Source organism: Melospiza melodia, chromosome 1 (genome assembly GCF_035770615.1).
Source record: "Melospiza melodia melodia isolate bMelMel2 chromosome 1, bMelMel2.pri, whole genome shotgun sequence".
NCBI classification, from domain to species: Eukaryota; Metazoa; Chordata; class Aves; order Passeriformes; family Passerellidae; genus Melospiza; species Melospiza melodia.
In genome coordinates, this window is record NC_086194.1 from 120,321,864 (window position 1) to 120,338,164 (window position 16,301).

General features: G+C 39.2%; 1 protein-coding gene and 1 long non-coding RNA gene across 2 annotated transcripts in view; one reads left to right on the forward strand and one right to left on the reverse strand.

The window, feature by feature from the left end:
* The window catches only part of LOC134423041 (uncharacterized), a 24,273-nt gene continuing 7,972 nt past the window's right edge, over positions 1–16,301 (forward strand). The window contains exon 1 of the long non-coding RNA XR_010028990.1: positions 1–272. This is a non-coding gene — a long non-coding RNA (uncharacterized LOC134423041). The remainder of the gene's footprint in view (positions 273–16,301) is intronic.
* Positions 13,285–16,301, reverse strand: part of RNMT (RNA guanine-7 methyltransferase) — a 16,120-nt gene continuing 13,103 nt past the window's right edge. Inside the window, exon 11 of the mRNA XM_063165608.1 lies at positions 13,285–15,072. Within this exon, the coding sequence (XP_063021678.1) occupies positions 15,035–15,072 (38 nt within the window). The 3' untranslated portion in view covers positions 13,285–15,034. The remainder of the gene's footprint in view (positions 15,073–16,301) is intronic.

Sequence of the window (16,301 nt, forward strand, 5' to 3'; positions counted from 1 at the left end):
CTCATCCTAAGAAAAGAACATCAGGTGGAAATTGCAGAAGGAACTGTCTGGAGAGTTGTATTATTAATACATTCCAGAAATGGAGGAGGTGTGATGATTGATACACATGGTACACATCTGCCTGCAAAAGGTTGTAAAGAGCTACTGGACACTGGGAGAACTGGACAAACTGGTCTCCTGAGGTTGCAGGCAGCTTGTGGTGGATAATTCCTTCAACAGGGATGTCTTCAGGATACATCCAGCCTGAAGATGCAGAACACAGTTTTGGATGGGTGAGTAGAAGTTCTGAGATCTTATCACATATAGAGATAAAATCCTAAAGTAGCTCCTTAGGTGCTTTGTTTGTGTATTCTGCAAGGCCAAAGACTGTAAATCTGTAAATTTCTAGCCAAACCTGCTTATATTATAATCCTCTAGTCCTGCGTGTATTAGATACTGCACGGGCAATGTTTAGATACTGTACAAGCAATAAAACTAATCATAATCATCCACATAATCAGTGTCATACTTCTCACACCTGACCAAGACTCATCTCTCTACCAATCTGTCACACCCAGCAAGACCCTGTACAAATACTTTCCATATTTGATTTCTCCGGAATTCCTGTAGACTTTGACAGTACTGCTTTGTCTAGGTACTCTTTGTGGTACTCCTTCTCTTATTTTGGCATGTATGCTGCCACCGGGCAATGCAACTAACTCTTCTATATTAAATAGTAAGATAATGCCCTCAGAGTTCAGCCTGTGCAGAAGAGAGATTACAGTAAATAATTTAGAATGCTTAAAGTATTAAATATGGTACTTGGAAAATACCCTCATTCAAACTAGGGTATATATTATAATGCTTAAGTATCACAGCCTAATTGTACAACCAGACACTGAGTTTCTTTCTTTAAGAAAAACCTAAACTGTTAGATTTTGGTACACCTTAATTCCATTAATCCTTTGTCCACCTTTCTGTGTCGTCATTCAGGCTGATAGGAACTCCATCCCAGCCAGACCTCCCACCAGGATTTTCTCTTTCATCTTTCTGGTAGCAAGGGACAGTTATACTTTTAAAGCTATTCCTCAGCATTACTTCAGTTTTAAGAGTGAGACTGCAGATGTCTAAAAGTCTGCATTTGATTATGTGGTCAGCATCATAAAACACACACCTTTAATTTTTTTGAAAGAGCCCAATAAAAATAATAATTGTTGTGAATATTAGAGTGCCTAAATTTTACTAGGATGACATTAGCACCTCACAAAGCTACAAACAGTTCACAAAGCATCTTTTCTCGCTCACTTAATACACAGTCTTGGAAAAGGATGCTACACACATGTTAGTGCTCTGGACTGCTCAGTGGTTTTTGTCAGGGTGACCCTGGAGACAAGAAGCACATTACCCTGTCCTGGGAGAATGCAGCCTTGGATTTGAGCAGTGTGGAACTCCAAAGAAAAGCTGCTGTGAGGAAACCCAGCCCTGGTCTTGGGCCAGAAAAGAGGGGACTGAGTAAAAAGGATACATTCTGTCCCGGAGCCCCCATTACATCCTGGTGCCCTCAAGACAAGCATCACTGGTTTTATCTCCACAAATCTTCAGACATGTGATACCTCTCAGCAAAGGGGCAAAGACAAGTACCAAAGGAGGAAAAAATCACATGTTCGAGATTGACATCTGCGTAACCACTGGGCTCCTTACAATTAACAGGACCACAAGATGAGCCTGCATCCTGATTACATCCCATCTGCAAAATCAACATGAAGGAACTGATTGAACTGTGAACTAACTTGACAGAATAATTGTGCTGGCTGATAAAAAATACCCCACAGTTACAAATCACTCCCTTAGATTGTTAACCTCCCTCCTGAAAGAAGGTTTAACAGCTCCACTAACAAGCTAAGCAGTGAGAGCAGCAAAAATAGGCCACCTCCAGCACAGGAAGTCTTGACTAGATCAGTATTTCACAAGTGTTTCTTTGGTAGCATCAGAAACTGGAAAGGACAGTGACTCCTCTAAACACAGCATACAGCGAGTCCCAACTGCCATCTGCTTCTGTTTCCCAAAGGTCTGTAACAAAACTTGACCCTTTTTACAGTATTTTCCACCCTGGACCCTACTGAAAAGAGTCAGAAGTTAAAGTTTTAAAGGGAGCCCAGAAAGGCTAGGGATGAAAAAAATCACCATTTCTTTTGGATCAAGGGCACACCCTGGCTCTCTGTAGCCTCCTTAGAAATTCCCAGCCCCTGCTATTTTGGGAGATGGAGAGGTGTTAATGAAGATAGAGGGTTCTTGCATTAAAGAGTCTTTGCCTTATTTAAAACCACTTTAAAATTACTGTACTCACAATACAATAGAATAGACACACACAACCTAAATAGACAGTACTCACAGTGTTCCTGTTGATATGAAAGGGAAAGGGAAAACTCCAAATGTGAGGTTTTAAAGCCTTTTGAGTTAAATATCCTGCAGAACAAAGGCTATATGATACATGGACCACTGTGACAATTTACACTTGAAAAATTATTAAAGGTATTCAAGTATTGAGGATCTCCAAAAATAATTATATCACAATTTTAATTGTGAATGGTAAATGCAAGAAACGGAATTTAAATATATACTGAGTGTGATTTTAACAGCCACATCAGCCAAGTATGTCTTCTACTAATAAAACCTACTGCCATGCTGTTATTGTGTCCTTCCAGTTACATCAGAGTTCTGATATGTTTAAGGAAATACCTGTTATTTTATGCTTGATTAATGATTCAAAATTCAAAACAAAATATAATTTAAAATTATTGATCATTTTCTCTTTTCTGGCCTCTGGAAACAAATGAAAAGATTTAGAGGAGGATTGGAAATAAAACTTTGTGAAGGCATGAAATAAATTTTTGGTGATTTCATTTTTCCCTTTCCCACCATGCTCCTATTTATATCAATAGAGAACATGGTTTACCAGCACTTTTTAATGTCAAGAAGGCTCTGATCAAAATCTACAATGTTTGGGCTGAAGAATGGCTCTCTTGGCTTGACTCTGTACAGGAATTGTCCAAAGAACTAAGTCAGAAACCTATGGCCTTGGGAAAATGAGAGAAAAGGCATTCTGCAATTATATTCCATGGAGAATTAGATCAGAGAGGAACTCATTGTAGCAAAGAAGTAAGAGGAAATTTTAGAGACACCCCATCAGATCAGCTCTGTGTACAAATGCAATTGATGCATAGGAATAGGACAGAAAGACAAGAACCAACCTGGACCTACCAATGAAATAATAACAGCTACAGGCAGAAAAAAATGTTATGTTACAAAAAATGTTTCCTGGTTTATGGTACAGGCAGAAAAAAATGTTATGTTATATGCATAAAAGCCATCAACGAGCAGTTACAGCTGAATCAAATGGTTTTTAAGTGATTCTCTGGCAGTGCTAAAATACTACAGAGTAGACCTGTTGCTCCTTACAAATTCATTTCTGGCTAAATCAGTCATCTTGACAGGAGAGCAGAAATATTTTTGTGTGCAATGCCACACAAAGTCTTTGCTGAGTCACTTTTTTCTGTCTCTATCAGCATACTAATTGATATCAGAATTCAATTGCTTGTTCATGTATTTGTACTAGTTCAGGATTTCCCAGACTCCTGAGCTCTTGCTGGTGGTCTGTATGTCTACCCTGCATTCATTCTGCTGCCTGCCATACATCATTTTACAAATTGGTATAATGGCCCATCAGAGCACTGCCTGGCATGTCTCATTAGCATGGTTTAATTACAGCAGGACTGAATGGCATGTCATTTACTTGTAAAAACTATTCACTGTACAGTACAAAAAAAGTGATTATAAGCTAATCTCTAAGCTCTGGCTTCAACTTGGACATGACATTTTTATAGGCATCTATCCCTCATTCTGGTAGTTCCTGACAACACATCCCCTTGACAAAGCTGTTGCCTGTTAATAAGCAATTTGTTCTAATTCATTATCTCACACTTTATTAAGCATAGGACAAACAAGGAGCTGGGAAATTCTTTTATTGCTTATTTGACTAGCAAGTAAATGATCATGCTAATTTGAGCTACTCTCTTAGTTCCTACTTTCTGATTCCAGTGTCTAAAAGGAAGTTTGTATTTCAGCTGGAGTTATGTAAGTTTTGTAGTACAAGTACAAACTAACATGTTCTGCCAGAGTGTTGGTCCTTTTGCCTGAGCTCTCTTGCTGTCCCTTCTCCTTGCAGAAAGTGATGGCAATGAAATAACTCTGAAAAAAAAAACACTCTTTTGGACTATGCTTACTCTGCTCAACATAGTCTGAGTAAACCCCTTGAACCAGGGCTCTCAAGGAGTCAGCCACAGAAGGGGCAAAATGTGGGAAAAGCAAGAAAAATTGGAGAGTTAAAAAAGAGGAAGGGGTTTCTATAAGAATTTGGAGTCTTCTGAGCAGGTGTGTAGGAATCAGAACTTCAAATCCAAATACTTAAAATTCCTCCTCTGTCCAGCTTCAGAAATTTAAAACCTGTGTATTACCAGCCATTTGTATAATCCTGTTCCAAGCCAGCCAGATAACAGAACAAAGTTTCACCTCACAGCACAAGGTTAAGTTGCAGAAACACTTATTGATCTTAGTGATTGATCTACAAGCAACCCTGTCATTGGGTGTCTACATAAATGTTATCACCATAGTCGATCAAAGGAAATTATGTTTTTATATCTAACATGCTTAAGTCTAAAAATAGTTTCAAGGTGACAGAAGTAAAACAAGTGTTACTGAAAGAAAGAAAAATTACTACGTCTTCTAGGGAATAAATGCCATTTTCCATTTAGGCTAAGGAGAAGTGTGGTTAGCCCCACTAGCTGAATACAGAAACCCAGATTATCAGTTAGTTTTTCTCCATCACACTGAGCACAGCCATCTTTATACTGGACAAAGTGGGCAATATTAACATCCTCAATCCGTCAGGGTTTGGTTTCATGCCCACATAGGATGTTCAGCACACCAAATGGCTGAAAGGTGACCTTGTGAAAGACTCATTTTTCTTTTTATAAGCCAAATTCAGTGTGTAACTGAGAGATTGCTTCTAGAAAGGGCAACTGAAGAAGAAAAAACCTGATAAGCAAAACCAGATATTGTCTGGAGAGAAATGCATCTTCAAGAAGGGAAGCAAGGTGATATTCCCCTCTCTTAAGACATTAATTTAAAGGGGAAATTGCTCCTCAAGGTGCAATGAGGTAATGTTCTCTGTGCCATTAACTGCCTCTGGCCTTGAATCTGAAAGCAGAATGTCGTATTTTTCTCACTGTGGCCAATTTATGGAAAATTTCTTGCCTGCTACACCCAGAATGTCTACATTGCTTCATCAGGCATATTCCCATAAAAATCTTATTTGTACCCCAGGATTCGTGGTATTTTGCCACATGAAATAGATGTGTTTCATACAATAGGAATTGATTATTTAAGGCAATGACCAGTGAAGACTGAAATTCATTTGGAGTAAAACAGAAAAATGGGCACTGGTTATTCTGCACTCCAGTTTGAAGGAACTCCTGCAAAGCTGAAAAATGTATTTTATTAATAAATGTTCTTCTCCCCAAAATATTCTCTGTATAGAAGACTTAGTTACAATAACTGAACTGACCAACTCACAAAGGGAACTTGAAAAAACATTTTTTTCAGCAGAGCAGTTGATAGAAAAATAGGGAACAATGAGGGAAACACACACACACAAAAAAAAGATTTTTTTTTTCTCTTCCGTTTATTGTAAAGTGCACTGTCCCACCCTCCACAAACCATTTTTAAGGCAAAGCCTAATGAAATTAGTTGCTGAGACAGAAAAATTCTACAGCAGGCTTCAGCAGTGACTCCTGCACAGGTGCACAGACACTGCATATGTTCTTCATCAGTGCACCTAAGTCATCTTTGAAGTTAGAACAAATTGACAACAGCAATGATGACTAAAATTCAAAATTGTACTACAAAAGTAATGTTAGAATAGAAGAAAATAATTTAAGACACTGACTCTTCTCTCAGGCTGGCTGTAGATGAAAGTCAGCTAAGAAACCAACATTTTAGACAGTCTTTTAAAAGTGACATCACTATAAAACTCCATTGTTTTGTCTTGAGATTCTTAAATAATGCCACAAGAATGACAAGTTAAAATGCTGCAGAATTAATGGACTTGTACCTGCAGGAAATTTTTCCCTCTCTTCACTTCTTAGAAAAAAGGGGCACAACTTTGCTTGCTGTATGAAAATACTGAAGGCAGTGACAAAATTACACATTTCATTCCCATTTATCTTAGGAGATGGCAGGAGATGACCTCTGAAAAGAAAAAACATAAAACTTGCTCCTTTTGCCTCTTTTTTTCCTAATACATTGCTAGTGATTAGTAAAACAGAAACGCGATTTTCATCAAAAGAATAATTTCATAAAGCAACTATAATTTTATAATATGTATTTCCATATATCCCTATTCCCCTTTCCCCTGTACTGCAGGATGGGAGGAGGTGAAGAATTCAGGAGTGAAAGTTGAGCACAGGGAAAAGAAAGGGGAGAAATTATTTAAAGATTTAGTTTTTCTCATTATCTGACTCTGATTTTTCACTGATAGCAAATTCAATTAACTTCCTCATATCAAGCCTGTTTTGCCCATGACAGTAACTGGTGATTGATCTCTCCCTGCTCTTATCTTGAGCCACAAGATTTTCACTGCATTTTCCTTCCCCTGCCCAGCTGCTTGGTGGGAAGCTGGCATCCAGTCAGGATCAACTCACCACAAACATACAATAAAATATTGCTGCTTTGCTTGAAAACCTTTAGCCTGGAGCTCCAGGGAGACATTGTTAGGTCTTACAATATTTAAAGCGGGGTTATAAAATAGGTGAAATTAGTATTTTATCAAAGCCTGTCGCAAAAAGACAAGGTGTAACAGTTTTAAACTAAAAGAGGGGAGATTTGAATTAGGCATAATGAAGAAATTTTTCACTGTGAGGGTGTGGAGGCCCTGGAAAATGTCGTCCAGAGAAGTTGTGGGTGTCACATCCCTGGGAATATTCAAGACCTGTCTGAATGGAGCTTTAAGCAATCTAGTCAAGTGAAGCTGTCCCTGTTCACAGCAGCAGGGGTGGACTAGGTGGTCACTAGGTGATCTTTATTGGTCCCTTCCAACATGAACCAATCTATGGATCTATGAAATAGGCAAAATATTCTCACAGAGTTAAAATAAAACATTAATTCATCTTTATTCAGGCACAAAGTCATAGTACTAGTGAAGGCAATGTTCATCCAGGAAGGGCAACATAGAAAACCATTGTCTTCTGATATAAGGACTGGTCTTCAGAGGATAATCCATTCTTCCACCCGTCTGTACAGCATCAAACATGCAAGTGATATCACATCACAAGTTAGTGATACAAACCACCAGCAAAAAACCCCATATTTAATTTAACCATTGAGAGGTATATCTTTGGGGCAGCTTAGGAGTGTCTCCTCAATTTGTGCTACATTTTGTATCAAATTTACCTTAAATGGGCATTAGACAAACTATGTAATCAGCCTCTTGATTACCACAGTTCGGATTCCATGGTTTTGCCTGAAAGCCTCCTGTGGGCTCAGACTCTCAGTAGCCAGGCCAGATCCTGCACTTTCTAACAGATCCAACAGTACACCATCATAATGAAGGTGCAGGGTGCCCTGCACACTCAACAGCAGCCCATTTCTTCCTTGAGACTGCTGTTAAGAGGAAACAGTGATTTGCTTCCAGCTGAAGAAATACTTAATTAAATCTTTTATAAATTATATAAAGAAGCCAAAACTTTCCAACCTTGTAATTATTGTTATTTGTTCAGCTCACAGCTCTTTTACAAAGAAGCAGGCTTCAGTTCCAGCTGCTTGTTGCAGAGATGTACACTGCAGGTGTCAAAATGAACTAAAGAAATTTTCTGCTACCAGAAAATTACTGTTCCACAGAGAAGTTTCCTTGGATTATAAAAATTAGAGACTTAAAAGCTGAATCTTATATATAAAGCAAGGCTTTCTTTGTGCTTATTATTTCATGTAGTATTTTGTAGTCTAAAACCTACAGAGCCTAGCCATGTGTCTTGTGTCTAACTAATTCCACCACTGCCCAGTTGGAAGTGAATGCAAACTGAGAAGGAAGTTGTTATTAGCTGGGAGCTAGTAAGTCACCAGCTGAGTGGTCTTATTCCAAGATCGTGAGAGAGCCATAAAAGTTAAGAACAAAGTGAGAAAGTATGACTCCAGCAATGACAACACTGTTACTCTAAATCCCATGGTTCATGCCACTGCTAAAAGCAGTACATTTTTAGTTTAATCACAATTAGTGATTAAATCAGACTTTCAGAAACACAGCTTCAGTGAATTCGTACAATACTGTGAGATGCAGAGGGAGAGAGCCCAACCCTTATGAATCTGCCCCTTGAAAAAATATGGTCTGTGACCTAAAAAAAAATCCTTTCCTTGGACTTAAACTAATAACAGCACAGTTCAGTCAGACCTTAAATGTTCAAACACCTTATCCTGCAAATGGACCTCAGCTGCTGGGAGACACATTAACCTGAATAAAAAGGCAGCAATGTTCAGAACCAACTTTAATAAAATGAAGAAAGGATGACAGCTTCCATTAAAATGGCATTAGAAAACCTTTAACTTAGCAAAACCTAATTTATCAAGTTAGCTTTGCTTTACCTTACATCTGTTCTTTAAGTAACAGAAACATTCAAGGCAGTATATAAATCTGTGATGGGCTTTTCTGTAAGGGAGATTAAGGTAAAGCCATTTCACATCCATATAAAATGAAGCTGCAAAAAACTTAACTCTAGTAACAGTTTGTTTAGTACACAGCATTCATAATGTCATCAGCAAAAGGATTTCAGACTTTTTCTTTATATCTCAGGTGAGGTTTCTTGTTCAAAAATGACTCAAACACTTTTCCCCATGTCTTTTGGCACTGAAATGACCTGATTTTTGTGCTTCAAATTTCTGAAAAATCAGGATGCTTATTTGCACTCACAAGTAGCATTAACAGATGTCCATTTCCTCATTTCCATACAGACATAGGTTCTAATTTGTGGCATACAAAGAACAACAGGAACTGAGATTACAAGATTACTGTTAATCCTGTTTGATATTAGATCCTGCTTCCTCCAGAAGCATTATTACTCTGGCTTATAAGTGGCTTATATTACTCCACTTATAAGTGGATTGCAAAAGTGGATTTATTATTAGCCCCTTAATTACCCTGCAGATGTTTTACACTTGTTGCTCTTCAGCCGGATGTTCCTGAAATTAACGGTTTTCAATGTCTTTAAAAACAGTTTAGCAATTAGGACACAGCATATAATTACTCTTTTTCATAAAAATAGGTATTAGAGTACTTTATTAACTAGACTATGACTCAAAAGGAAAACACTCATAGTCAAAGGACTGAGATGTTAATTATAGAAATTAAACTATTCAAGGGCTGTAACAGGAGAACGTGTAAGATTTGAAACCCACCTGAAGGATGGGCTGCCATTGAGAGGAATCTGGACAAGCTTGAGAAGCAGGCTCATAAGAAAATCAGGAAGGTCAAAGCCCAGTGCAAAGTCCTGTCCCTGGGTCAGGATAACTTCCAGTATCAATACAGACTGGGAGATGAACAAATTGAGAGCAGCCCTGTCAAGAAGGACTTGGGGATTCTGCTGGATGAGGTTGGGCACGAGCCAGCAAGGAGTGCTAGGAGCCCAGAAAGTCAACAGGATCCTGGGCTGCATCCAAACCAGTGTGGCCAGCAGGAAGAGGGAGGGGATTCTGCCCCTCTGCTCTGCTCCGGTGAGACCCCCCTGCAGTGCTGCATCCACCTCTGTTATCCCAGCACAGGAAGGACAAGGACCCGCTGGAGCAAGTCAGGGGAGGCCCCAAGCTGACCACAGGCATGGAGCACCTCTCCTCTGAGGAAAGGCTGGGAGAATTGGGATTGTTCAGCCTGGAATAAAGGCTTGGTGTGACCTCAGAGCAGCCTTCCAGTAGCCAGAAGGAGCATATAAGAAAGCTGGATGGGGACTTTTTACAAGGGGAAAAAGAATAAGGAAACAAGGGGAAAGCCTTCAGACTGAGTATTTTTGAATCAGGTATTAGGAAGATGTTCTTTACTTTGAGGGTGATGAGACACTGGAACAGGCTGCCCAAAGCATTTGTGGGTGCCTCATCCCTGAAGTGTTCAGGGCTAGGTTGGATGGAGGTCTGCACAACCTGTTCTAGTGAAAGGTGTTCCTGGACACGACAGGGAGGGTAGAATTAGATTATTTTTAAGGTCCTTTCCAACCAAACCATTCTCAAAGTCTGTCTTCTAAAGTCAATTAAACACCTTCCACCAGGCAACACAATTGCTTAAACTTTTGCTTGAAACTTAAGCATGAAACACAGCACATGCTTAAGTGTTTTGCAACAATTTCTACCACTTAATCCCCCACCGCCACCAGCAACTACATGCTGACCCTCTTGGTTACAGTTCTCACACAGATCTGAAGTGTTTGCCATTAGGGAAGAAACTAGAGGAAAAGGTTGCAATGTTTTCTAGCTCCTATTCCCAACTCATACATCTCACCACCTAGCTGAGGGAGGACAAAATGATCTACAAAGTTCAGTTGCCATTTCTGATTTCCTTCATAGTGTAAAGTGAATTTGAAAATGGAACCACTTAATTGGTGCAGTGTGGTGGTCTTTGAGGGTCCCCAGGACGAGGGAAGAGATGAGAATCTTGATTCCATGTTTCAGAAGGCTGATTTATTATTTTATGATATATATTAGAAGTGTACTAATACTAATACTAGGAAAAATATATATTAGAAGTGTACTAAAGAAGAAGAGAAAGGAGACATCAGAAGGCTAGCAAAGGAAAGGAAGGAATGATAAAATCTTGTGACTGACCAGAGTCCCGACACAGCTGGACCTGTGGTTGGTCATCAAGTAGAAACAATTCACATGAGACCAGTCAAAGATGCATCTGCCACATTCTACAGCAGCAGAAAATTATTGTTTACATTTCGTTTCTGAGGCCTCTCAGCTTCTCAGGAGAAAAATCCTAGCAAAAGTATTTTTCAGAAAATACATCAGTGACAGTGCAGCACCAGGTATCACTCCTACAGCTTCTTAATTCAGGAGATTACCAAATGCCTTCCATTGCAAAAAATCATCCAGCTCAGATGACCTTAGCACTCCCCTATCTTCAATGTCTCATCAGCAGTCCTGAGAACCTAAATGCTCTGCTCACCTTTAATTGCTTCTCTAAGGTCATATGGTTCTTCTGGGAAATCATGTACTTAACAGGAAATGTTGCAGGGTTGTGATCTTGCTGGAATCATGGAGAAATGGTGAGATGACCTGCATGACTGAAGCTCTGCAATGAAGATTTTTTTACAGAGTAAGGACTAAAGAGGTGACAAGTGTAGGTGACATTATAGTGGTTGTTGGCTACAAGACCAACACCTGAAGAGAGAGAATTGGATGAGGTTCTCTATGGCTGGAAGCAGCTTCACATCTACAGCCCTGGTCCTCAACAGCTACAGGAGGGATAACACAGCAAGATAAAAGCAATTAAGAAGATTCCTGAAGAGCATCAATGACTTCCTGGCCCAAGTGAGAGAGGAACCAAAGATGCTCTGCTGGACCTCATACCACCAAGGAGCTTGTTGAGGATGTGAAGGTCAGAGGCTACCTTGGCTGCAGCGAGCATGAGATACTATGTTTAGGATTCTGAGATGTGTTAGCAGCACAAAAACCAAGCACAACACTGGTCCTCAGAAGAGCAGATGTTTGCCTTTTCAAAGGTCTGCATTGTAGAGTTTGATGGGATAATGTCCTGGAGGAAAGAGGTTCCATAAAGCGTATTATTATTCAAAGATCGCCTCCTCCAAGATCAAGAGAGGTCAACCCCCATGGAAGTCAGGCAAAAATGCCAGGAGACCTGTGTGTATGAACAAGAAGCTCCTGACTAAATTCAGACACAAGAGGGAAGTATACAGAGTGTGGAAGGACAGACAGGTAACCTACTCGAAATATGCAGCCAGGAGAGCCAAAAGCCCGCCTGGAACTAAATCAGGCCAGAGATTTCCAAGGCAACAAGGGTTTCTATAAGTGTATGGATAACAAAAGGAAGATTGGGAAAAAAGTGCAGAATGGGGCAGGGCACTTGTGACACAGAGCATGGAAAAGGCAGAGGTCCCAAATGTTTTCATCATCTCTGTCTCTGCAAGGAACAATGGCCTTTCAGGAATCTCAGGCCCAGAGACCAGAACAAAAGGTTGGAACAAGGAATGTGTCCTTGGTTGAAAAGGATCAGGTCAGGAAATACTTAAGCAAGTTAGACATGTGTAAGTACATGGACCCTGATGGGATACACCACAAGTATGGAAGGAGATGACAGGTATCAATGAGTCCACTCTCAAGGATCTTTGAATACTCATAGGAGAAGTGTCCGAAGACTGGAGGAAAGCAAATGCTGCTCATATCCTCAAGAAGGTCAAGGAAAATGATCCAGGGAACTACAGTACTATCCTCACCTCAAGGAGGTGATTGAACAAGACACTGGAAATTATTTCCAGGCACATGAACAAGAAAATTAACAGAAATAGTCAGCATGGATTAATCTCAGGGAAGTCATGCTTAACTGACAGCACAAACTTCTGTGAGAAAATAAATGTCTGGCTTGATGATGGAAAAGCAGTGGATACTCTACTTTGATATTAAGAAAGGGGGTTTTTTTGCCATCTTGGATGTACAGTGAGGGGAAATTACAGAGTAGCCAGTCCAGAGAGAGGTGATCAGTGAAACAAAACCTTGTTGGAGGTCACCAACAGTGTATGCCAGGAGTTGATACTGGGTCTAAATCCATTCAAAATCCTGGAACATCTCATACAAGGAAAGGCTGGGAGATCTGGAGCCAGGAGAAGGCTCAGGGCAGCAATCTTATCAATGCATTCAAAGACCCAAAGAGAGCTTGTAAAATGGGTCTAGGGCCTTTTCTGTGTGCCCGGTGACAGGGCAAGAGGCACACAATGCAACACAGGAAATTCCCTCTGAACACCAGGAGATTTTTACTGTGAGAGTGACCAAGCACTGGCACAGGTTGTCCAATGAGGTTGTGGACTACCCAGCTGTTCAAAAGCTGTCTGGACAAGGTCCTGGCGACCAGCTCTGGGTGAACATGCTTGGGCAGGGGTGGGAGTTGGACCAAATGACCTCCAGAGGTCCCTTCTGAACTCAACCATTATGGGATTATGTGATTGATATGTTAAGATTCACTTAAAAGAGGAAAGACACTTCACTGTACTCCCTCTGTTTTTATTTTTCTTATTTCTTCCAAAAATAGCATAACAACGTATTTTCAAATGAAATTTGGTACAAGAAATCCAACAAAACTAGCTTTGACGCACACAAATTTCAAAGAAACTTTTCAGTACTTCTAAAGTGTCACCATTTTTAGCTAGTTTCATAAGTACTAATTCTAGAAAACAAGAACATCTTATTGTCTTAATTTCAGCAGCAGAACTGACAGATTCTACTGCTTCAGTGAAGGTTACAAGTGTTCTTCTAGACAACAAAAAACAGGAGTCATGGAAGAAAGAGTACAACCTAATTACAGGGGAAAGCAATAAGTAAAAACTCTTATAATTTGAACATTCAAGTCTTAACAGAAATGTTTTCTTCTAAGTTTGCTATAACTTTTCAAAATACTCATGTACCATCATCATTTCATCTCAAAGTTAAATCCATCAGCTACTGTTAGCCCAAAACTGGAGAGAGGGAACATGAAGTATTCAGGCCTTTTAAGTAATGGGTGGCTACAAGCACCGGGAAAACTGAGCTAACAGTGTAGAGAAACCCCTAAGCCAGCTCTAAGAGACTAACAAGCAATTATGACAGTAGTTAGGCACAGTTCTGCCTCCTGGTATCATTTCATCACATGCCCAAAGTAAGTATGTGTCTCCAATTTGGGATTGTTACCCGCAGGTACCAGAGTGTGTATGCACATACACAACCCTCCCTTCCAGAGAGAACTGCTGGTATCCTCAAAAAATACACAAGCTCCCCTTTTGGTTCATGATCCATGACACGACCATGTTTTTTATGCCTTAAGACTGCAATGAGGTCCCCATCACCACCAACAGCTCATTCTACTGCCAAGCCCATTTGGAATTTTACGAAATAAGAAAGAAAGGCATCCTAAGATCTGTCTAGTAAGTTTCAAGAAACACCAAAACTATTGAAAAGTCAGGAGAGTCTTTAAAACAATAAAAAATGTTCAGTAATCTAACTTAAGCAGATGTTACTGATTACCACATAGCCATATTTGGAAAACAAAGTCGAGATTTAAAACATTAGAAATTGAGTACTTTCAGAGCAGTTTTGTACAGAACAAACTCATTTAATCTTAAAAGCACCGTGAAGTGACACTACATATCAGCAAGCAGGAAAAACAAGAACATCATGGGATTTTACCATGTAAAATACACCATGAATACCACTAAGGTAGATTTACAATGCAGGCTTGAGCACAGCACAGAGGTTCTCAAACTGACTCGGGTAATTTTTGCTCTGCATGCAATGTAGACATACCCTCTATGCTGAACAGATCTCATTATGAATTAACTGAGCTCTGCAGAACATTATTTAGGCCCTCATTCTGCATTATCAAAGTCAATGTTCTTCCATCAACTTCAGAAGCTGCAGGGTCAGGCTCGTAATCACAAACACACTTCTACAAACAAAACATTTGTTTCTAACAAAGTTATGTGAGTTCAAACACAGGTTTTGAGAGCATGCAGATTGCTTACAAATGCTTAAAAAGACTGGTTCAGAATCTTTCTTATATATACACACACAAGTCCATCTGTCACAGACAGGCAATGTAACTCTGAATCATGAGCTTGCTCTAGTTTTTGGTAGTGTCCTGCACACGTCTGATAATTAAAAAATAAAAAATAAAAAAATAGTTGCCACAATGGATTTCTGATCATTCCAACTTGCACGTGGATATGATCCCCTCTTGCTGCATCCAGTATGTGAAGTTTCATGGTTGCTTCTCAAATGCAAATACTAAGTAAATACCTAAAAAAGAAAATGGGAGTATTTAAAGTTTCAGCTTCCTTGGTGACTCAATTAAGTTTTCAAAATGTAACCAGGTTGATATTATGCCCAAACAACCTGTTAGCAGATTACTGAAATGACAAAAGATCTTATGACTTTCCAGTGAGTAACTCTAGCATTCCACTCCAGCATAGTTTTACATGCTTTCAGAAATGTGAATCAAATTCATAAATTACTGTGCCATTCTACATATAAAAAAACTCACTAGCACCTAAAAAGTCATGCAAGTTAAGTTTAAAGACTCCTTCATACTTGCAGTAATGGACAATCAGGGTTGAATTGTTAACTTCATTTTTAATTGAAAAGTGAATGAACTCCTGATACATATTACCAATTTTGATGGACAAAGATGAAATTATAGCATTTTTTCAAGTCCAGAACAGTATGATTCTATTAATGGATATTTGTACAATTCACATCCGCATCCTTGGAAAAATTAGTTGGCATATATTCAATGCCAGGTATGCCAAATGCTCCTGTGCTCCACACCAGACAGACATGCTAAACCAGTTATTTGGGACCACATTTATAGATTTCCACTTGATTTCAACTTTTATTTTAAAGAGTGAGGTGCCATAGCTACTTGCAAATCTTTCAAGACAAGCTTATCAGACATTCCTCAGAAACAATGCAAAGTTCCATGTAAGCAACAAGCTGTGCTAATACTCTTCTCAGAAGCTCAATACTCCACATGTTTCTGGAAAAATAGACTACTTAGGAAACATGGCAATCACTGGAGTTTTGAAGGTATAAATATATTTTTACGTATGAAAAGGTATAAAATTATATAAAAAGCCTCTCTCAAATAGCTATTTGAGATAATACTTCTAGACTGCTGGAAATTAATGTCTACCTTATAATTAATTCATAGATTCAATAATTAGATAATAATTTAATAAAGCAGAGTGAAGATTTGTCATGGTTTGATGCTGGCTTCTCACCTGTGAAGTAAACAGCATTTTTTGGTTTTAAACTACTACCACAACCAGTATAATGGTCTGGAAAAATGCAAATCCTGGTTGGCTGCACTTATGCATTTCCTCACAATTTCTTGAGATGTGCACACTATATAACTATACACAGACATTTTGAATTACACAAATAACATCATCTTATTATATTTAAAATCTGGATTTTCTTCCATGACTAACAGGCTATTTTACACACTTTTCAAAGCAGTCATTCAGTCA